Here is a 24,335-nt window from a genome sequence, read left to right as displayed (position 1 = left end):
AAACACCACTTCGCACTCTGCTATACAACTCTTCAATGCTGAGGAAGGATTATGATTCATTGTAAACTCATATCTATTCATGGAGACATTTTATTGTCTTCATACAATCCCTGTAAAGAAAAAAGTCAAGTATTTGGAGCAACAGATGTATTCCAGTGAAACGAAGGTTGAACATCCTGAAAACAATTTGATTCTGCTGCCAAATGTAGATTTTCCAGATTTCCTCCTGTTTTTGAAACATGTAAAAATGACCGCTGGCTTTTTAAAATCCTTGAGACATATTAGTAGTAAAAATTAATTCAGCACTTTACTTCTTAATTTAAGTTATTTGCTTTTATCATTTTCTCAGTTGTATTGTAATGAACTGAGTTCATCGAGCATAAACAAAGCTTTACACTCATTGACCATACACTCACCAGCCACAAAATGATCTAATTATACAGCTGATTAAAAGTACTGTAAATCACCTTTCAGAATGGGCTTTTTTGCAGTGTGTCTGGCTGGGTTCAAGGCTTGGGTGTCAGCCGGTTAAAAACCTGTCTGAACATTGCCACCGTGTGGTCAACCTGGTGCACTGCCGTCACATTACATCATCGCTCCACATGTCTTCCTGTGAGTTTGAGCTCTGTTTAATGTCATGGGTTGTGAGCACACCCAGAGAAGGCACACACATGACAAGATGTAGGCAACAAACACAGCAAGAACAGAGTGCACACATGCATGGACTGTAATAATACTCATAATACTCAAATATGCATATGAAGGCATTTGTGCTGTGCTCATATGCACAATTTGACAAAGAAAGAAAGATGCATACAGCCTTGAGAGCATTTGCAGTGCAGCTATGCTTGATAATCGAATGTTCAAACTGGAAAAAACCTCTCTGTGAACATAACTCATGTAAATATCCAGAAACAGCTGTGTTGTTGCTCTCGCTAAGCACACAACAGACCGCAGGGAGCAGATGATTCTCCAAATGAGAAAATCTAACAGTGACCTCTTTATCACCTGACTCATGCATTTGTGCACACACACACACACACACACACACACACACAGCAGCCCTGACCTGAGCATACTCCCTTTGAGACTTAAACCCACCTGTCTCAAACTGCGTCAGCCAGAGAACAGAGAGTGTGTGTGTGTGTGTGTGTGTGTGTGTGTGTGTGTGTTGAGTGGGTGGGTGAAAAAATCTAAATGTAGAGGATGAAGGATGAGACATGTTAGTGTGACTTTCTAGATTTGGGTGCACATATACTGTATGTGTAATGCATGCAGGACATAAACATGGGGGTGTGAAGACTACACACCAGGAGTGTGTGAAGTGTCAGAATCTAACATCAGGCAATACTGGTTTGAGGAGGTTTAAGCAATTCGATTTCAAAGTGTCTTGAAAGCTTCTTTGATGCATTTAAACTTAGCTGCTTTGAGTAAATGGCATAAATGGTTCTATGAATGCTTTTATGACCAGGATTGTTTTTAATTCATTCATTCAATCACAAGTTCAAGGGTTAGGGTTTGAAAAAATCTCTGTTCAAGTCAAGTCTTTTGTGGCAAATTGCAATTAAAGTTTGAATGCTGACCATTAAAATGACAGGAAACGTAAGCTAATTTCCCTTCCAAAGCTGTGTTAATAGCAATGAAAACCTGTTGGTCGATCAGTTGGTCCACACTGAAATATCTCAACAACTATCAGATGGATCACCATGAGATTTAGCACAGACATTTATGGTTCTCAGAGGACTTGATGCCCTGACTTTTCCTCTTCTCCTCTATGAGGTTCACATTTTAGGCTTTTGGTGAAAAGTCTTGACAACTATTGGATGGATTGCTATGAAATCTGGTACATTTGGACATTTATGTCTCCTTCTGGATGAATGTAAACACTTAAGTGATCCTCTGACTTTTCATCTGGCGCCATCATCAGGTCAGAATTTTAATTTGAGCAAAGTTTAGTGCTAACAGTGGTAATTGTCAAATGTTAGTATTAACAACAAAACTGATGGACATTGGAAACATTATACCGGAGCATATTAGCATGCTGAGGCATTTAGGTCAAAGCAGCGCTGTGCCACCCTCACAGAGCTGTTAGCATGGCTGCAGACTCTTGTTGTTACATAACTAAGTCCTTGCGGGACTTGGTGTGTGGCTATGCAAGGCCTGCCTGGCGCTGTCTAATTTATTTTTTGTGGTTCCAAGATTTAACAAGGTCAAAACAGGAGATTTGTTGCCTTGTTTTTGCTTTCAAATCTCAAGCAAGTCAAGTCACAGAGTTGTCCAAGTCCAAGTCCTCAGTTTTGTGACTTAAGTCATGCTTAAGATAGTGTTGTTGGTCTAGGAAATGAAGCTTATTGCCAGTGTTACCTTAAAAAAATCTAGTTTTACCTGCTCACTTGTATGCTCACTTTTAAAACCTGCATGAGCTTATTTTGTCCTCCTTGTAAATGTTTTATTGTAAGAAATTAGCTGAATACTGAACTGAATTTTAATGTAATTTGTGTTTGTGTGAGCCTGAATGTGTGAACTACGTCGTCTATGACAGATACAGCAGCTCATTACTGCAGGTCAAGACAGGTTGAGGGAAGGAGGAAACACATCATTAAACTGCTCAGTGGGATCACCACATTTATTGGTTGTCACTCATCATTTAGGGCTGTAAATGTCAGGAGTTCATACCATTATTTCAATCTTATACTGCTATGCAAGCCTGGCGGCAGGAAGACGTGTCATGACTGCGTGGGCTTGGACCATCTCTCACTCTCCTGACTTTCTGGGAAGAAATGCTGGAAGAAGAAGCCAGGCAGGTGGAGGGAGTCTTGACTGTGAAAACACCGTAAATCAAGTGAATAATGTTTCCCTCCTTTTTAAAGAGACAAAGTTCTGTCTGCAGACATGCTGATAACAAGCCCGAAACACAAACGTATACACAGACATGTGAGATAATATGGTTTTACACATTAGACCAAGTAATTAATGTGGCATATGATTTTCACTGACACAATGGCTACTCTTACTACCACCAACAATACCCACGTTTTAAAAAGGCCACACACACACACACACACACACACACACACACACATACATATAAATGGCATCTGACAGATACTTGTATCCATCATGCTCATTCATAACCATTTCAGGAAAGGACAACATAATCATCCTAAACTATTATTTAATGATCTTTTTTAATGGATAATTAAAATTTGGATTTCTTCATTGTTAAGTTCAGCTAATTGGAGATCAGCTGTGCAGCAGGATTACTGTAGACATTAACTAATATCACTCAGTCACCATCTTCTCTCCATGAGGTTCCACTAATTGCCTGTATGGTCTCATATCTGGGCTACATGCTAATTGCTGCTGGTGACCTTAACCATGGCGACATTATCCACTAATTGCATTATTATTAAGGCAATCAACTGATTTGTCTGTGCTGCTCAGTTAATTAAAACAGAACTAATTATTCCAGTTATTACCTTATCACACTAGAAGACTATCAACTTGTGCTTCGGACTCTTGGTCTCAGTCCAACAGTGTGTAAATAACCCAAAATATTACAGATCAACAAAATCAACAGGTTGGTGTAGTCAGTAATAACTTATTGATCCCACATGTGTACAATAGCAAGCAGAGCTTGTAAAGTACAGATTTGAGTCAATGCTGAAAGGGTTGCAGGTTTGGGGCACAGCTGTGTGTGTGTGTGTGTGTGTGTCTGTGTGTGTGTGTTAGGATTAGACAGATAAATTGATTTGCAGGTATAAACGACTGATATTTGTCATCTTGCCTGGGATTTTAACGCAGAATTACATTACATTACATACATTTTGGTTTCATTTTGGGGACAAAAGTCTGGATACAGAATGCATCATAAATATAAATCATGTTCTCATAATCACACATTGGCATCTGTATGTAATTACATATAAAATTAGAAGGAATTCCCAATTTGTATGCAGCAGATCCAACTTTTGTTTTGATACTGGTTTACTCATACATGCATGACAGTACATGTGACACACAGTACACAGGTCTATGTATTGACAGTAGAGACACAAGATGAGATGGAGAAAAAAGCAGGAATCAGCTTCCACTGGGACAAACTACACCGTCCAGCGTACATGTGTATTTACAAAGTCAGCAGAGGGCCTGATTTATAAAATATCAAAACTGTCTCTCACTTTGTACTCGAGTACACTGTATAACTATTTCATAAGAGCAAATAAAATCACCACAGTCCACAGGATTCACACCCTGGATAATAAATTATTGTGATAAATCATTGAAAATCTGAGCAGAAATGCTCTTTTATAAATGAGGTTCAAAAGAGGGAAGTGATGATCAGCAGAAGGGAGGGAAGAAAACAAGAAGTTAGGAATCGAAGCGAGAGCAAGGGATGAAAACAGAGGAAAAAAGGGCAGAAGCAAGTGACATGTCACATTACCAGGGTTGTATCTACAGTGATGGATCACTCGTAATTGCATATACTGTATATATGTATGCAGTGTGTGGGTTAGCGTTGGATATAAGAGGCCTCAGGGCAGTGTGCGGTAGTGGAGCATGACAGGATTTATCTATAGAATAACAGTAACAGTATGTACAGTATCTTTCTTAACGCTGAAGCCAGAGACCAACACGCAGCGAGAGAGTCTGTCATGGTTATTTTAATTCTGAAGACAGAAAAGACACAGAAGCTGTAGGTGGACAGATGTGTGTAGGAAAGAGTTTGACAGCATTCTTTACATTCACATGGGCGAATACACTCAAGGGTCAGAGACACATGTAGAGATTTTTTCATGATAGGAAGGAAAGTTGAGCTGTAAATGTTACTAGATTGCGCATGGCTGCTGGACTGATTTCTATCTTGAGAATAATAGTTTCTATTACTGTTAAATAATTTAGCCATCTTATGGCTGTTTGGTTTCCAGCTGCAAACCATTCACATCAGGATTTTCAGACATCTCCATGAAGAAAATGGATGTGAAAGCACCTCCAACACCAGTGGCACTAAAATTAGGACAGGCTGGCGTACGCTCTGTATGTGAGCACATAATAAAGCGCAGAATAAAGGGAAATGAGGGCTCTTAGCAGAGAGAGGGGAGTTAGGACGGCGAAGAGGAGGGAGAGCAGAATGAGACGATGGGAGAAGAAGGTCAGAGATGTTGAGGCCTGAGGGGTGAAAACATGGCAAGAGAAACACTCCAATGGCTTCAAGTGAACATATCGTATCTATTATGTACAGTAAACATGTTTACAAATACAGTGAACAGTATAAAGTAGGAAAAGAAAAATCAAAGTCCTTCATTCTGCGTCTCTTCTGCTTTAATACTGTGGCAATTACAGCAATGGTTAACAAGACAGTCACTGTAAATAAATCAGCATTTTGTAAACAGCCCATTCCCTTTAATGTAGTAAATAAAATGTAAAAAAAAAAAAAAAAAAATGTAAAAGTCCATTAAAAAATTCCATAGACCATCCAGGGACAAGCAAGATTTCATGCAGTGAGAAGTGAGTTTGTATGGTATTTAATACTTGTGTGTGTGTGTGTTATCGGTTTTGTTCCAACATGAGATATTCACTTAAAAAAAAAAAAAAAAAAACACCAACTTACAAAAGTGTGAAGCAGAAAGTTAAAACAAGATATGGCACATTTTAACAGACAGTAGTTAACTGAAATGGCAACCCATTTCACATTTCAGAGACACTGAAGGATCAACTTTCGGCCATTAATTTCCCCCAACAAAACTTATAAATAACATTTTTGGCAAAAGAAACTCTTCATATATATTATTTTCATGCCATTTCATGCATTTCCTAACGTTATGGCACGATGCCCTAAATGCTGCTAATGTACTTTTTTTTGTCAATAACTTATGAACACCTGTTACATCTGGTACATGTTGCGTGATACTGAACATTTGTGATTTGTCAAGCGGGACAACTATGACTAATTGGAGGGCTCTGAATAATCATATGAACACAGCGATTAAGATTCATATGCAGAATATATATTCTGTACAGATTTCTGTTTTTTTTTTTTACTTACAATAAATATTTGTGTGGCATTGATAAATACAAGGTGGGTAACACACATGAAATGGGACCTTCAACAGTTGAACAAGGCTTATTAAAAGTAAAAAATATTTCTTCAGGCAGTGACTAAGACACTTATAAAGGAGTGCTGTGATAATAATGCGGCAATTTAGAAAGTTTAACAAGTCCTATTACAGTTTAGATGGGACGTCTTGACTACTGGTGGGAGTTTGGCACCAGATTCATAGTGAACGTCCCAGGGTTCAGTTTTGTGGGTTGTTGGATCAAAGGGCATGTACATGTATGGTCACATGACTATAAAAGTGGGGCTTCAACAGAAAAACTGCATCCCATCTTCGCTAACTGAGAGGCTGTAGATTGGACCCATTTGGCTGTTAAAATTCTGATGCCTGGTATGCTTATGCATCCACATATAGCAGCTAGTCCAAACTTAAAGGAATAGTTTGACATATTGGCTGCTTGCAGTAGCTTCATATTTACCTCACAGTGGTATCAATCTTCTCCTCTAACTCTCAGCACAAAAAAAACAAGCGTACTTTCCAAAATGTCGAACTATTTCTTTAACAACATACAAACAGCTCAAATTGATGATGATTTATGGGTAATGACGTCCTTTAAATATCAGTTACAATATGTCCAACTACAGTAATCTGACAATGAGCTGTAGAAGCTGCATAGTGGGCAGGTAACACAGTATCTCATAATTGCCTGTAGCAGCCACAGACTGCTGTAACACTGGCATAAAGAGGGAAAGGTGACGACATGTCTTAGCTGGAAACATTTTCATAGCTAAATGAAAGTGTGTACGCGATGAAACTACAATTGCAAAACATAGGTGAGTGTGTGTTGATGCGAGGTGAGATGGGTGGGGAGGTGGGGCTAACAGTGATCACAGCGTGAGTGCATTATATCGGGGCTATAGTTGTCTGATGGGGGGAAGGTTAAGGGTGTCCAGAGCGCTGTGGTAGAGCTCTCTCAACGCTCTTAACAGGTGCAGACGACAAAACATCTGGTTGAAGAGATGAGGCAACGGCTCCTGGAAAGAAAGAAGGAAGGAAAGACAAGAGAAAGAGGAAGTGTGTGGGGGAGTTAAAGAAGGAGAGAAAAAAAAAGGAAGGGAATAGGTGATGTTGGCAAGTGAAGTCAGTAATCACATTCTGTTAATGACGAAAAGTCACTAGAAGGGGCAATGGGCTATTAACACACTAATCACACATATGGTGTACAGGAAGAGAACACACATACACACACAAAATCACACAGACGACACATAAACCTAAATGTATATGTATATGTATATATATATATATATATATATATATATATATATATATGTATATATGTATATATAGTTGAAGACATTCATCCACAAAAACTTTAGGAGTGTAATAATTCTTTCTTCACTTTTTAACTTTCAGTGAATAAATTCAAACATTTATACAAGACCTACTTTATTTATGAGCATATGTGAATATATACAGTAAAGAAATCCTCACCCCCAGCACATGGACTCTGTTGTAGTACGAGCTGAAGTCTTTGCTGAGAGACACGAGAAACTTACAGATCTGAGGAACAAAAACACGTTAGACAAACATCTTCACGGCACACTTGGGTTTATCACACATGGTTTGAAGTTGCCTGTTGATCGATAATCAGTTAATCTCCATCCCCTGACCTGTTCAGTCTTTATATTGACTCTGGCTCCTCCCCCTTCACAGTCTAACGCTTGGCCTGATTGGTCCAGCAGCTCGGAGAAGGGAATGAGGTAATTGAACAGCAGAAGCCACTCGCCCTGTCAGTCAAAACACAGAGACAGCGTGACAGGATGAACACTGAAATGACAGAAATGAGTAAAAGAGCATAGAAGAAAATAAAGTGGTACCTCTTCTTTCAAAGCAGAGAAGTCTAGCTGGGAGCCTTCAGGGATTTCTGGGTAGAGACCTGCAGATAAACATGAACATATGCTGATCCACACATTTCAACTTGTTACAAATCAATATTATGGACATTTTGAGCGTAGACCTCATACAGTAGTGGTAGGCCAATAGCGTCCTGTGGGCCAAATCCGGCCCACGAATCAAAGCTTTCACGTTTCACAAATCTACTGTTGGTAGCAATGTAAATACAACGCTTGTGTAAATCCCAGCACGGCCTTGTAACTGCTACTTATAATCAATGATTTTCATCTCAAAACACAAATAGGTGGCGGTCTAATAGATGTCGTGCTGTTTTTTTTTCTTCTAAGGCAACAACAACAACAACAACACTATTTTCATTCAACCATAAATTAAATAGGTTGCTGTTTACTGAGTGTGGAGTCTCGTAGTGTAACGCATACATTTGCATATGCGAGTCATTTTTTGCCAAATGAGCAGTAACATGAGCTGCTGTGCCTCTGTTAGCCCTCACTTACTAATGGGAAAAATGACATGTGCCCTGAGGACAATCCTAAAACAACCTGTTTTATAAATCTGTTTTATACTTGAAGGAAATTAAATGCTCAAAAATAAAACCGTGCCTGTGAAACTACATTGGCCGCCCATTGAACAAGGTTGTAAAAACTGGCCCACTGTTGAACCAAATTGCTGACCTCCTGCCATACAGTACTATTTTTCAAATGTACGCTCAGAATTTCTTATGTCGCCTCTCTGGGACTCTTGAACACACATGCAAGCTTTTCATATTCAATTTTCTTGTCTTTCACAGCACTGAACAGTAACTATTTAATTTTTAACAAAGCGACTACAGCCGTGTCCGAAATCACTCCCTTATTAAATAGACACTGAATAGTTCATTCTATCACAGTCAATTATCGGTATTGATTTTGAAAAAGGGCTCAATAGGTCACTTTTACATGGGAGCAATTAAAATAGGCTGTAACTTCTCAGAGCACACTCCTGCTGAACTTTGGTGATGGTCAACTCCGCATTTGCTGTCCTAGCTTTGTTCCAATGGAAAAATGGATTTTCTTGGCTTTTATTAGGTTTGTCTTCATCTTCCATTCTGTGGTTAAGAGAATACTTCCAGGCCACAGCAGCCAATTACTGGTTGTTTGTAACGTCAGAGAAATGAAACATGGATCTCACCCTTCTCCACTCCTCTCTCGTAGCTGTCAAACAGAGTGTGCAGCCTGGCACAGTTATACATCACAAACACTCCTCCTCTCGGCCCCTTGGTGGACACGCCTCCTTCCCTCTGGACGTCCAGTGTCACCTAAATAGACGGCTGTCAATCATTCGGACTCGGCTAATTACATCAAACATCAAACTGTCATCAGTGTCTGCGTGAACAGATGCGAAGGTGTTCATAACGGACAAGCTTGTCAAGGCAAACACAGTCGCTGAGACACTTTGCACATCACCACCTGCACGACACATTCAGGTGCAAACACGCAGCTGTAATGATGACTCACAGGACTGGTGTGGACCGTCGACAGCAGCTCAAATCTGACAGTGGCAGAGGTCATGACCCTGATGATGTCATCCCACGTCTGACCTACAAGAGGACGAGGAGGTGGCGGCGGTGTTTCACGCCAGTTAATTCATTTTGTCTATAGTTAATGGTAGTATCAGGCAGGTCAGTTTCATGAGTAAGGAGATTATGATTAACAATGAACACACACATAAACACACACACACATACCTTCGACTTGATCCCCATACTTCATCTCTGAGGCCTCCTTCATCTGACCTCTTCTCAGCCTGGAGGAGATGATGAAGAAAGAAACAATAGAAGCCTCATGTACACGGACAGTTGCGCTCAAAATATACAGCAATAACACGGAGATGAAGAAAAGCACCATCAACGCCCACTAGTGTTCTTGTAATTTTGTATAATTAAAACTGCAATTTTACAGTGCAGAGAGGATCCTAGTGAGAGAGTCCGTTGTGATAATAAACATCTGTCTGGAGGAGAGTTGGGCAGGGCAAGTGGAGGCGGAGAAGAAAAGGGGAAGGATAAAAGAGACGGGCGGAGACAGATACAAGAGGAAAGATAGAAAGACAAAGACAGAAATGGTGAGAAAAGACAAGAGAGGACACAGGACAAGGAGAGAAGAGACACAACCGCAGACAAAGAAAGTGATGTGTCTTACTGCAGGTACTGTGCAGCAGTGAGGTGAGAACCAGGAGTCTTCACAGGCCCACACACCAGATGTCTCTGCAGACACAGACAGCAGAACAGGTAAAGAATAGGAGCACAATGCAATTCATGAATGTGTGTGTGTGTATATGTGTGTGTGTGTGTGTGTCTGTGTGTGTGTGTGTGTGTGTGTGTATGTGTGTGTGGGTACCTGTGTATGTGTCGCTCCACTGGCTCTCCACAGCACTGCTACCTGCTGCTGCCGGAACTCATCCTGACAGGAGGTCACATGTAACGTTGTCACCATGGCTACCTATAAAAAGAAGCAGTAAGGATAAACAAAATCAATGTTTTGTTTGTCTGGTATTTTTAATGAGAAAAAAAGGAATTTTAATGAGTTTGTAGACTGCATATTTGTGTGTGTGTGTGTGTGTGTGTGTGTCTCACTGTGCACTTGGCTGTGGCTAGGTCCAGTTGCGCCAGGTGGGAAACACTGTCTCTGTGTACTGAAACAGATACACAAACAATGCATTACCGTTTTTTGGAGCTAAAAGTGACCATACTTGGACAAGAGCTTGTAAATGTCGACTTCTAGAGTGTCTTTTAGTAAAAGTGAACGCCCCATTCTGATTGACAGGTCGCCGTGGTAGCAACTTGCTTTATAGTCTATTTTACTCTAAATGGAAGCATAATTTACAAAATGAACATCATGCTGTACTAAAGAAGACAGGAAACTAGCGATTGAAACCATCAATTCATTAGGAAATTGTTCACTGAGGTAAATCAAGAGAGAAGTAGGGTCATTTTCTCATAGACTTCTATGCAATCGGACTTCTTTTTGCAACCAGTGGAGTCGCCCCCTGCTGGCCATTAGAAAGAATGCAGATTTAAGGCTCTTCCACGATTGCTTCACTTTTCAGACCTGGAGGTTGGTGCTTAAGTTTCTCAAATTCCATTTTCAAAGCTTTGAGCAGTACATGTTCGATTGTACTGGCACATAAAACCAAAGTCTGCATGGCGAGATACCACTAGAGGTAAGTGAGAATTATGCTTGCCTTTGATTTGGATGAACTGACCTTTTAAGTGATTTTAACATCGGTCAGACATAAATAGAAAAAGTGAATGTAGAACTAGAACGTTTACAGATGATTTAGTTTGTTTAATTGATAGAAAACCACCACAGGTCAAGGGCCACATCTCAGACGTCCTGATGTATGTATGTTAACAATATTTTGCTTTGTAGTAGGCCATGTTGTATTTACATAAACATTTGACATAAAGTGCTATATAAACTGTGTTTTTATTCCCCCTCACAAAATGCAAAATGACTGAGAAAAAGAAGCAGCACAGCACTAACCCACCTTACCACATGACTGAATCAAATGAGCCCCCTTGTGGCCTCACCTGTGCTGGTACCGAGGCTGGGGTCGTATCCCAGCAGCCCCTCCTCCTGAAACACTCGTTTCAGGTTGATCCTGAGAGCTCCCTCGTCCTCCCCCTCCTCCACTTTCCTCCCTCCTCCCCCTCCACTGGTCCTCCTGCCTCTCTCCGTTTCCCTCTCTCTGTACGGGGAGCTCTCCAGCGCCTCCTGGATCTTCTCCTCCCGCTCCTCGTTGGTCCAATTGGCTGGGGTTGTTGGCCAATCGATGCCGAGAGCTCGGAGAAAGGCGATGATGCCGCTGTCTTCAGGAAGCGTAGGGCAATAGGACACTGCAAATCTGAGACAGTTAAGGAGATTGATAGTGATCACAGCAGCATCTTTAATCTATGACTACCAATGAAAATTATTCTCATAAACAATGACACTCAGTTACTTTTTTAAATGTATTGATTAATCATTAAGTCAATTTAGTCTTTAATATGTCAGAACATATTGAAAATGCCCATACAGGTTTCACAAAGTCCAGGGTGACATCTTCAAATTGCTTTTTTTGTCCAAGCAACCGTCATAAACCCAAAGAAAGGGATGAATGGGCTGCTTTATTGAACTGTAAGCATTCCCAAGCCCCCTCTGTCATGCTGGAATTAACCCGCAAACTCACCCCTGTCTTCTCAACAGCACCCCCATGTGGTCAGCCAACAGAACAGTCCTCAGGTGGCCCAGAGTCAGCGTATCAGGAGTTGGGGTGTTGGGTTTAGGGTGAAGCGCGGGGCAGTTGAGCACCACACAGCCTTGCCTCTGACTTGAGGGCTTCAGGTACTCTGTGGCTCCACCTGCCAGGACAGCCCCGAAGGCGGCGGCCCGATCCACCCTGACCCTCAACCCCTCACCCATCACCTCCCCACCGGCCACAGGGAGAACCCCACTGCCACGGAGAGACAGGACCCTGGACATCACTGCTGGAGGGACCTGGACGGACAGAGAGAACAATTAGAGACTCATATACGAGCATGCACAAACAAAAGTGAGCCAGTGTGTGAGGAGGGTAATTACATATGCATATACGCCCGCACTAGAGGTGGACTGATGCAGTGTAGTTGATATTGTAAGAGATCTCCTTTTTAAAAGTAACTTCAGTTGTATGGAATTGGCATTTTGAGATTATCTTCTACTAGTATGTAATTTAATTTACTTTTAAATTAGAAATACAGTAAAACATCATTTGTTTTGGGGTTGTTGTTTTTTTTTTAGCTCTTACCTTAAGATACATATCTTTTGCACATGCATTTGTCCTTGTCATTTATGAATGCATGTCACTGCCAGTGGAAAAATATCAGATGTTGGTATCTGCTTCAAAAGCCCGTACCAGTGCTTCTGCGGTGCATATAACATTATACATGCTCATGAGAAAGTGTTTTACATGCAGAAACATTAGCATTCTCCTACACAATGATGACACGCCCACAGATGCAACAAACTAAATAATGTACACTCGGACATTATCTTCATAACGTCATATTCTTTCTGACACACTGACATGAACGAGCTATCGATTAGGCCTTCGTGTGTTTTGCGCAGCTACAGCTAGCTTCGCGTTTCAGACTTGCAGCTGCGCGTGTCTGCCTGACCCATATTGCACGTGCCACTCATGGGTTAATAATTACTGCCGCAGGCTGTCGAGTGCGGTCGATCATGATGGGGCAAAGTCAGCCGCCACTGAGCAATTCAGGGGATCTAGCTGTCTCGGTTTCAGCCTAATGTATTCATGCTTTGTCCTTTAACCTCGTTTCTCAGACTGGCAGCTGGAATCAGCGTTGAGCCTTCTAAAAGCAGATAGTTCCGGTCCTCGGCTCCTATTGGCGGAGTCACGTTCGAAACAGTTGAAAACACCATCCGTACATTTAAATATTACTGCGCTAAACAAAACCTCTCGCACTATAGCAAACGTGACACCTTTAGCAACTGTCCAGAAAATATACTGCTTAGCGGAAGAACACCATGTAGACTTTGTTAGTACACGAAGTTTTAATGAGCGTGTCCACTGATGTTGCTCGTTTTTAAAAAAGGGGCTTTTCAGCTAAGAGCTATTTTCCGTGAATTTAGTTAGCGTTAACGGGAAATGATGAGACATAAAACACCGCGAGATGAGCATTAACTACATTAAAATGCTAGCAAACCCGACAGGTATCAGCCACACCAACCTGTCCGTCAGCATACAGCGTGTTAAGCATCGTGGTCGGCGATAAGAAGTCCCTGTTACGCAGGTTTTTAGCGCTGCTCTCCTTGAACCAAAGCTTCTCCGGTTCAGGGAAGATCCTGTCGCTGTTTCCCCGGCGGGAATCGGGGACATTTCCATGCTTCCCCCGCAGTGCGGAGCTCAGCGCCCGGACGGTAGGGGTGATCCGGAGGGGCGAAGACTCCTCGATATTCTCCATCACCACCACAACACAAACAGGTGAGCTTGCTACCAGGCTATCAGCACATCTGCACGCTGCTCATATCTTGTGTTAAAACGCCGTCACGCCGATTGGTGCTGATGCAGGCTAAGCCATAGCTTCAACACTGCCGAATTACGCCAGTTTCCAGCCGCACGGTTAATCACTGGTCGATGTTAGATATTGGCAGTAAAGGAGGGCTGTATTGGCTGTTTTTTTTTCTCTTTGCGGAACCAGTGAAGCGCAATCCATGTTTCTTTCCGAGGTGAATTTCCGTGTTGGACCAGTGGAATGTTCCTAACATTTTTCTAATAGCACCATCTGATGTGTAGCAGGGTAACTGCAGTCTCTATGGCCAAAAGTGTATGGACAGTTGAATTATTCATGTCGAGCTGTATTCTCAAACGTCTTGGCTTATACGCCCCTGCAAGCCACAAAGCCGTTATAGGATGCAGACAGAAGGTCTCTGTTACACATTTCTGTGCTACACCATCGTCCCCACCCCCCACCACTGAAGTTACTACAGCGGCCACCGCTTCATCATCTACTGCTGACCTCCGAGAGGGTCTGTGGTGTCTCAACACAACAGCAAAACATCAATCCCTCCACTCTAATGACATTCATTCATATATTACCTTTTATCAAATTGCATTGGTCAAACACTGGTTATACAAGTACATGCAGTGAAATTCTTGAAAGTGTGTTGTTCTATCTTACAATCAAAGTATAGTAAATATAGGTTAAAGTCTGAGTCCTAACCAGTTGCATCAGCAACAAAGTGGCAATGAGGTCTTAGAAGGTATTAAATGTAACTTCAGGATTCCTGCTTATACCCTGATTCATATCTTGCACTGCGCTGTAATTTTATTCTGTTTAATTTGTCTTATTCCATTCTATTTGATTTTATTCTTTTCTTTGTTTTAATCATTTTAAATCCCATTTTTCTCATATTGTCTTTTTGTATTGCCTTGTGTTTCTTTTATGTCCTTTGTCTTCAGTAAATCACTTTGAGTTGCCTTGCCATTGAAAGGTGTTATACAAATAAATGCCTCGTCTTGTGGTGTGGGCCTCCTTGTCATGGTTTGGGCCAGGTCCCTTTGTTCCAGTGAGGGCACATCTTAATGCTACAACATTCAATGATATTCTAGACAAAAGTGTGCTTTCAACTCATCATGTCAATTATGAGCTGTAATAGCAGTTGGTGTAGTAGTTTATAGAGATAAAGGATTCATAAATTGATTGATCAACAGAAAGCGACCATTTTGATCAATAATAAGCAACCAAAAGTTGACTGGCACCTGTTGGGTTTTGGGCCGTTTGGACAAAACATGCAGTTTGAATATGTCAACATGGGCTTTAGGAAGTTGTGATGGGCATGTCCTATTTTCTGACGTCTCGTGGACCAAACGATTGTTTGTAATATTTTAAAGATTTACTTCAGCATGAACGAGAAAATAATCTCATCATTCCGTACTTAATTGGCGAAGTATTATTTTTTTGTAGCTAATGAGTGAGTGATCCATAATCTACTATCTTTGAGCACGTCTTCTTCCGGCGCAGAAATGTGACGTACAGGGCGCAACTATACAAGGGAGGTGTTTGTAATAAGTTGAGACGCTTCAGCGGCAGGAATTCTCACTGCAGAGAACATGCACAACTGGCAGGAGAACGAAATCAAAGAACTTTTGACCATCCGGGGGTCGGAGGCGATCCGTAACCAGATCACGGGCACAGTGAAGGACTCTGTAGTTTACAACAGGATGACCAAACTGCTGGCGGAGAGGGGGGTGTACAGGTCACACATGCAGGTGATCAGCAAGCTGAAGGCGCTGAGGAAGCAGTACACCAAGTATCACCAGCAGAAGACCCGCTGCGGGAGCGACCGCGTCGACTGGCCGTTTTATGAGCAGTGCCACAGGGTTTTCGGGAATGCCCCCGCGGGGAACGCGGCGAAACGGCACAGGAGTCCCTCACCTCCACCTGCAGCCTCACCGCTACCTCCTCCTCTTCCTCCTCCTCCGCCGCCGCCGACTGACATCAGCGCGGAGCATGAGGAGGTTGTGGTCGGCCTCTGGGACGAAGTTGACGACGGGGAGATCAACAAGCATCTGGGTCCAGTGGAGGCAGAGGACGACGATGAGCAGTACAGCCCGTCAGAACAGCTACAGCCCATTAACGCCAGTAAGTGTCTATTATTGTTATTGTGTTAAGGAGAGACACCTGGGTGACCTGCAGGGCCGGGTGTCCCGAGGTCCCAGACACCACCAGGGGCTGGGGTTGGAGTTTGACAGCAGCTTACAGGATCCAAATCCAAGTAACAAAAGTTATTTGTAACCACAAGTACATGTCAGAGATTGGCATTCAAAGAACTATAACTATTGACACATTTGGCATTTAGCTTAATGTTTTGTGTATTGCTCTTTACACATAAAACAGGGAAAAGATGAATGATTCTATAAGAGGTTTGTCAGACAGTGACGTGTTTTACCTACTAATAACCAGATCGCAAGTCAAACCAACCATCATAACCAAACCCTACAGAGGGCCCTAGCCTCTCCAGGGACACCTTTCCAACATAACTCTCTTCATGCACTTGTATGTACTGTGTCAACCATGTTTGGTGATCCTGGAGCCTGTTGGCCTGTGAAGATGCAAGCTTTGGTTGCTGCACCAGGATCTGTATCTGTCTGGGAAACTGCATACTATGTGCTATGACTAAAATATGGAAAAAATGGACACATCAGTAAGCACCCAAGTATAGAAAAGTGCCCTAGGATGGTTATTGGAGTCAGACAAATAGTCCATATATTTAAGGTTTAAAACTCTCTGAAACTGTGCACTCCTGCCACAAACAGCCACAGAATTAGGATGGATTTATTGCTATGCCTCCTCAAAGTCATGTGAAAAGTTACTTCTTCTACCCTTCAAAAAGTTACATGCCATTATTTATAATGTTTTGCATACATTCTCATGAGATAGCGTCATGATCATGAAAGAATAGAAAAGAGAAGAAACGGACATTTCTGCTGACCATGAGGCATCGCTGCGAATGCTTATTTGGTCCTGCAGGTTTAATCTTAAAACAATACTGTTATTGCTATTTGTCCTCATTTAAGGTGATGATTGAAGTGTCTGTTTTTACCCAGTTTAAATCATAGTGCACTCTGTGGTCAAGGGTTGGCGGACAGCGGCATGTCTGTCACAGCCCACTCATGTATTTAACTCCTTTTCTCCATCGTCGCTGTTATGACCATCACTCTGATCGACAGTGGAGGAGACCCGCAGACCAGCCATGTGAGTAAACATAACAATGCTGTCTGCTGTTTACTGATGTCACATCATAAGATTTCTGTCACAACTTGAAAATTGTGCCAGTGTATTTAACATTTTTTGAACCTCTTGTTGCCATTCAAAACTGCAAGAAAATTTAAATGTATCTAATGTATGTTTAGATACGCATTATGCATATATTATGTCCATGTTCTGGTCTAATGAAGACAAAGGCTTTGTTATTGCTGGTGTTGGCTCTACTCCAGCACATTGGACATGAAAGTAAGAAATGACAATAATGTGTAACACAGCTGGAAGTCAACACTTAAACCTCATAGTCATTGTTTTATTTCAAGTCCAGTGTGTTGAAGCACAGAGACGGAACAATAAAAAACATGTGTCGCTGTCCTGTTACTGACAGGCTGCACTGTCTCTGTTGTTTTCTAGCGTACACGGTCCCGTCGAAGAAAAAGAAGACGACGGTGATGGACCAAGTCTCTACTTTAGTGTCTGCAACAGTCACGCAGCTCAGAGAGATGGACGCTTCCATGCAGGCACAGGAGGACGCCCGGCTACAAAGGCTGATGGACCATGAGAAAGAAATGCAGAACAATCTAATGAGTCAGCTGGTAGCCATGCATGAAAGGATCAGCCGGGAAAACCACGAGAGACACCTTGAACTTGTGGACAGGATACTCTCGAGGCTCCCTTCTCCATCAGCGCCTTCAGATCCCTGACATGACACTTCCTGTGTGAGTGACGACGGCGTATGGCAGGATTATCCAGACGTAGGGAACACTTCTATCTCTTTCCTCCACCAGCTGACTAGTGCCTAAGTCCACATTCCTTTTTGTTCTCGCTGTATCTTTCAACAATGTAAGTAGGGATGGGAATCGATAACCGGTTCCTCTTGAGAACCAATTTCAAAATTGTCTGATCCATCAGAATCGTATGCCTCCGAGCTTATCTGTTCCTTTTATCGATGCCGGCATGTTTTTCTGACGGCGCATTGCAAAACAATGACATCAAACTTGTGCGTCTACGCTGCTGGAAACTTTATACGTTATACATTATACGCAACATGGGCTTAAATTCAGGGAATAACACATATTTGACACTTCACTGCTTACAATAGCATCAGCACCGTGCAGGCAGGTTTAGCAGATTTTTTTTCAATCAATGAAGAATCGGGCCGATGATAAGAATTGACAGTGGCATTGGTATCAATAAAATCTTATCAATTCCCATCCCTAAATGTAAGGAAAGAAAAGTCACTGAGATCATCTTGCCTTTAACCTCGACTCTGCTCACTTGTAGCTGACACAAATCCAGGGTAAACAGGCCATGTTCACACTACAGGCCTCCATGTTCTGTTACTGTAAAAATAATGTGTTAAATACATATTGTAATGCAGTTGCGCCATGCAATGTACAAAACAAATTTGCCAGTACACATTTTCAAAACCCACAATTCAATATCCTACTGGACAGCTAAAACAGTCATAAAACATTTGTTTCCAAATGATCAAGTCCATTTAAATTGGCTAGTTAGACTATGGATTGATGGATTTATACTATGTATGTATAATTGTGTAGAGCATATCAAAACACAACTCATAATTTAAAGATGTAGTATTATTACATACACATTTCCGGACTCAGGACTTGCGTAAGTTTGTGTGAATCTGTGTCATGTGAGGAGACTTAGCACCTGCAGTGTAAACACAGCCTTCGCTCACTATGAAAGAAGACAAATGAGTCCACCCAAAAAAGACTGAATGTGGTTTCTGATGGATGGATGGACGTATCGTACCTCTTCTACCACATCACCTAAGCATGAACAGTGAACCAAACTCCTCAGGCAAAGCAAAACAAATCACACAGGCAGCTGCCGCCCTTTTGTTGTAGGAAATTCTTGACTAAGCATTTGCTTTCATTAGGGACCATTATGCTCTAAGAGCTATTCTGAAGTGTGACTTCAGCAAATAAGTTACTGGACGGCATGGACAGAAACATTGTTGAAATTAGAAAGCGCTGTCGTGTGAAACACTGATGTATATATCGTGTTTCAGAGGGAGAGGAACCCAGATTAAGCTACATGAACCACTGTAGCACTGTAGTAGAAGAAAAGCTGCTCTTCGGTGGTTCATGAATGGTGGTCTGTTTGTAACAGAGGTCATAAATGATGCGTGGTGATGGATATTATAAGAAAAATATACACAGTAACTCATTTTCATTCTGAGATTTATTAGAAATACCCGTTCAGAAATGCAAAATAAAACAAAACATGTAGTGGTACACTTGACAAACTGACAATCTGAAACAATTTGCAGTAAGCGCTCGAGGTGAGCTGTTCCAGGTGTCATTCTTGGCTGACACGAAATTCCCGGTTGCGTTTACTGTTGCCAGCAATCCGGGAGATAACGTGTCATTGAGGAAAAACACCTTCTGCATCAGACAAACTAGAGTCATATATCCTGTTGAAAATGGTAACACAGCATTAAGGCCTTACTTGTGTTAGTTTCACTTTCCGTATTTATTTGAGAGAAACAAAACTGTAATGGACCATCTGTATTTGAAATATCGAGCAGTTAGCACTGGCTTTATGAATCAAAATGGTGGACTATAAGCTAAACTATAAGCTTTGGTTTTATACTCAGTCAGCTGGGATGTGTATTTTTATTGTAGATACTTTTATACTATTCAATACTGTTACCAGTGTTGTACTGTTTTAAATTTATTTTTTGTTTGTTTTCCCTTTACGGAACAATAAAGTTTTCAACTGAAATAATATTAATTCATTTTCAAAGACATCTGAAGTCCAAAAGTAGGGATATGATAAATGATTAGTGGTGGGGAGGATGATGCCCAGCTCAGGTATCTTCTTGTAGATGAAGTGCTCGGCGTCAGCCCGTCTGCTCAGGATGTGCAGTGCATTGTGGGATGGAAACGGACGCCACAACCAGCTGGAGCTCAGAATCACAGCTGCATTATGGGTTCCGTTACAATCCCACCCACCAAATCAAGCCTCGGCTCTGGGCTCAGGTCTGGTCGGGTCAACACAGCTAAAAGAAAGAAAAATTGGGATTAACCGACACTAAATGTTATGGTTTGATCTGCAGTCAGTTCTGTTACAGACAAACGCTCCTTTCAGTAAAGCTTAACTCTCTGTTGTTTCCAATGTGGGACTGTATGAGCAGCAGAAACTTCAGTTTAATTCTCTCGCGGTAATAACACGTCCACTTCCTCTGGCTCGCTTTGCTCCGTCCTCTCTGTTTTTTTTAGTACTTCAAACGATCAGTAATGTTTCACATAAATGAAACCACAGCTTTGAGTTAAATACAGTACGTATGCTCGGCTAATAAGTAGACTGGAGCAAACACATCTCACTAACTAATGACTGGATGCTCTAAGAAAATATTCTTTAGTTTCTTTCGTCCGTTCTTTAGATTTAGATTCAATTCAAAATTTGTGTTTTATTAAAAACTGTAAAGCATATCAAAAGCTGTAGTGTTAACAGATTTGAGGGAATCCAAGTTCAGTGTATTGCTGTGTAACATAAAACAATGTCAGTGACAATGACCTTTAAACAATCATCCATCCGCTCAGCTGTAATTTAGTGGCTTAAAAGTCATTCTTGAGTGAAACCACAACATTACAGTGTGAACAGAGTTAGATTTTGATCAAAGAAACCCCCGAAAGATACTTGGGAATACCCAACAGTTATGATACAATTATTATTATAAACTTGATTGAATGCAATTACTGTATATAATGGCACTACAGCCCCTGTATTCACAAAACACATGCAAATAAAATATTCATTCAATTATTGTTTGACCAAACTTACAAAATAGGCATTTTAAAGTATAAATCATCTTCTTTTTTTTTCTTGTCTTTTCTGGTCAGAGCATGTTTTATATTTTTCAATCTAAGCAACAAATAGAATTAGGATATAGATTAGAGTAATCTTTAAGGAAATAATGGTACATTTTAGAAGTCTAGTCATAAAGTCACACTGGTCCTGTTAATAGCTCCCTCTACTATAACAGTCTGGATGAGAAGGAGTGGCAGCAACATGCCAGTATCTGTCACAACCTAACAGCTGCTTTTAAGATGCAGAATCCAAAAAGAACTAAAGAAATAAAGAAAACTGGAGATGATAAGAAATCGTGCAATTTTAACATCATCAAAACATCAACTTTTCTCGAAGACTGTCTCTAATTAAATATTTGAGCCGGGAATGTTATTGGTTACAGTATCACACTTATAATTAGCCCTTTTTAGCGGTGCCCCATCTTGAAAAACCTGTTGTATATCATGTCTTGAGGGAAAAAAAAGAAAGAAAGAAAGAAAGAAAGAAAGACAGGGCACAAGAGGTCAGCCTGACAAGGAAGAGCTGATAGAACGATAAAAGGAAGGAGAGAGCTGAAATATTAAGGAAGAGATTTACATCATGGGGCTTTTCCTGTGGAGTTGAACATAGGTTGCATTAACTTCTCATGTCCTCAAAAGCTTCAAAAGCCCTCAAAAAAAACAAAAAAACTAACACCTGAAAGACAAGCCAGGAGGTTGGTGAAAGAAAGAGAGGACTTTAGATAAAATGACAGAGGCTGAAACATGCTTTCAGTTTGTCTTCTGTACTTAAACCCTTGACAAGAAAGCTTGAAGGCTCTTTAGCTGTCCAACAATGAGGAAGGATGGAACAAACACATTTATTACAAGCAGTAAAACAAACTTTTATGAGAAGAATATAAGTGCAAAGTTTAAAAGTAAGAAGTCAAATCAGGAGAGAGAATGAGGACTGGCACCTAACAAAGCCAACAGAGTGAAAGCAAAGTGAAAGTACACCAGGAGCTGCCAAAAAAACACCAGTATAAATGATTTGCAGTGATTATAGAGTTAAAATAATGTCTAAAAGGTCTCACCAACATCTCAGAGCAGTGCGTCCTGAGCTGAAGTCCCGTGTGCCATTAGCACTGGGAGTCTAAACTTCCTCTTTAAATACTCTAGAGATTCATTTCACTTTCACTTCTCCTGACCAGACAAAACTCCTCCTTTCCTTCCTTTATCCACTCCCTCCCAGCTGGGGAGAGATTTTTTAAAATGTTCTTTATTTCAAATACTACACAGGTGAACATAAATGCTTATTTGTTGTAATTTCACCTGCTTGTTTGTCAAGAACAAGCAGTTTTGCAAGTTGGATTTCTTTTCTTGGCTTTTCAGTTTATTCATTAAACCTGAACTGATTTAGGTACAATTTGAATGAAAGGTTTTCACATATGATGAGATATTCAAACATTTATATGCTCTTGTTATATATCTTTAAGGACAGAGTGTTAAGAATGTAAACTGATCCCGGTATGTCTTAATGGTTTTCAGTACTGCACCACAAACAAAATTCCTGTGATGATATCTCAAAACCTGGACAAATGAAACCAAATCTATGTGCGTGGATAGATACAACGGGAGGTAAGTGAGAAAAAGGTTGTTTTCTGTTGTAATGTGGGTGAACCAGTCCTTACTCTAGTTTTTATTTGCTGACCTTTAAGCCCCCTGTGCAATGCGATTTTGGAGATGTGCTTCTCTTTATTTGTAATTTGCCCAGTTTAACTTTACTCTAAACCTCCATTATATTATAGAGAAAGTTACATAGAAAACCAGCCTGGAAACATATAAATTCATATAAAATCAGTTTTAACAGTATTCATGTAGTTTTTGGTCCAATTCTACCTTTAGCTTTGTTTAAGTAGCATGTTTCTTGGTCTCAAACTTCAGCCTGAGTGGTTACTCTCTTTGCTAGGACTGCCTCGAGGACACATTTTTACCCTAAATTTCCTCCACATGCTTTAGACAATCTCCTTTTTGAAATAGGTTTTTTAAAATTCCCTTATAGTTTTAATTGTTAAGCACCGTTCATGTAAAGTCTGCCTTTACACATGTGACATACAAAAACCAGCCATTATCAGGAGTAGTAGTAATAGCAGTTTTTCTACTGCTGAAATAAGAGTTACATGCAACCTAGACATTTAAAAAAAAAAACGTAAAGGTCACAGTATTCCATGAATCACATGTAAAACCCTGATCTTTCGGTTGTGCTAACTCAGGCCTGTAAACTGATTCCACCCTTAATTAGAAACATCTGCATGAGACGGATGATGTGAGACAGGTGTGACCAACAGAGTGTGACTGGAGGAGTCCCATCCGTCCCTCCGGGTTTCAGCCTGGAAAGTCCGGTGGATTTGGCCCGTACCTGTTCTTCCCTGGAGACCTCCAATCGGCAGGAGGAGGGTGAGGAAACCCGAGTATCTCTCCTGTCCTTGAATTAACTTTGGTAATTAACAGTTTAGCAGTAATCTGATTGGATAGATTTGCAACACACAGAGTGTGTTTTGTGTTAACGTTTGCTTCTTAAGGAAACTACTTTCCTTTAAAAACTCAGTTTAGTTTTTTTGTAGCAGATGAAATTATAAAGACGCAAATTGTTAATCATTTGCATGCAATGCATTTATTGTCTATTTTCATACAATTTCATAAGTTTATTTTACAGGACTCCTAGTTTCCTAGTCTTTTCCCTAAAAAAACAAACAACCCAACTGATATGTAGTCAGTGCACAGCAGGTTGGCTGAAAATGTAAAAATGTCTAGTCAAACAAACAATTTAACAAATGTGGAGCATTAAGTTTGCAATAATGAAGGTAGTATTTACTTGGGTTTAAATGGATAAAATATCTTCCCTATAATTAGTACCAAAATAGAAATTATGGGACCAAAAGAAAAATAGCATTACCTATAATTTAAAAGGAAAGCATTCTCTCATAGTATTTGTAGGTTTGACCCAGTTCGCGGCCTTTTAGTTTCTGTATGTTTGATGGTCTGGAACTCCAGCCAGTGCTGTGTTTGTTGGGTCGGCCTTCAAAAGTCCAGTTTAATAACAAGTTAAATGGGTGGCAGTCACATTTCCTTACAAACTGCACGTTAAATGTTGGGAAAGTCTCATGTGTTTGCTACATCAGATGAACAGAAACTAGATCTGTCAGTTGTTTAGGTGACCGTTTCTCATTAGACACCACAAGCTGCAGCACGTCTTCCTGGGATATGTTTCTCCTCTGCAGG

General features: G+C 40.9%; 1 protein-coding gene across 1 annotated transcript; it reads right to left on the bottom strand.

Annotated features, from left to right (window-relative positions):
* Positions 1 to 6,970: 6,970 nt before the first annotated feature.
* On the bottom strand, positions 6,971 to 13,950 carry dalrd3 (DALR anticodon binding domain containing 3). Its single transcript, XM_070910959.1, has 13 exons — positions 13,717 to 13,950; positions 12,177 to 12,484; positions 11,539 to 11,852; positions 10,582 to 10,640; positions 10,346 to 10,447; positions 10,148 to 10,212; positions 9,697 to 9,755; positions 9,467 to 9,549; positions 9,141 to 9,267; positions 7,937 to 7,995; positions 7,730 to 7,846; positions 7,551 to 7,619; positions 6,971 to 7,090 (listed from the first exon to the last, which is right to left on the bottom strand). The coding sequence occupies exons 1-13, from the start codon at positions 13,948 to 13,950 to the stop codon at positions 6,971 to 6,973; spliced, it is 1,716 nt and encodes a 571-aa protein (XP_070767060.1).
* Positions 13,951 to 24,335: the final 10,385 nt, after the last annotated feature.

The sequence above is a fragment of the Enoplosus armatus genome, chromosome 8 (genome assembly GCF_043641665.1).
Source record: "Enoplosus armatus isolate fEnoArm2 chromosome 8, fEnoArm2.hap1, whole genome shotgun sequence".
In the NCBI taxonomy this organism is placed as follows: Eukaryota; Metazoa; Chordata; class Actinopteri; order Centrarchiformes; family Enoplosidae; genus Enoplosus; species Enoplosus armatus.
The sequence above is the reverse complement of the archived record's forward strand: the minus strand, read 5'-3'. Positions and strand labels throughout refer to the sequence as shown.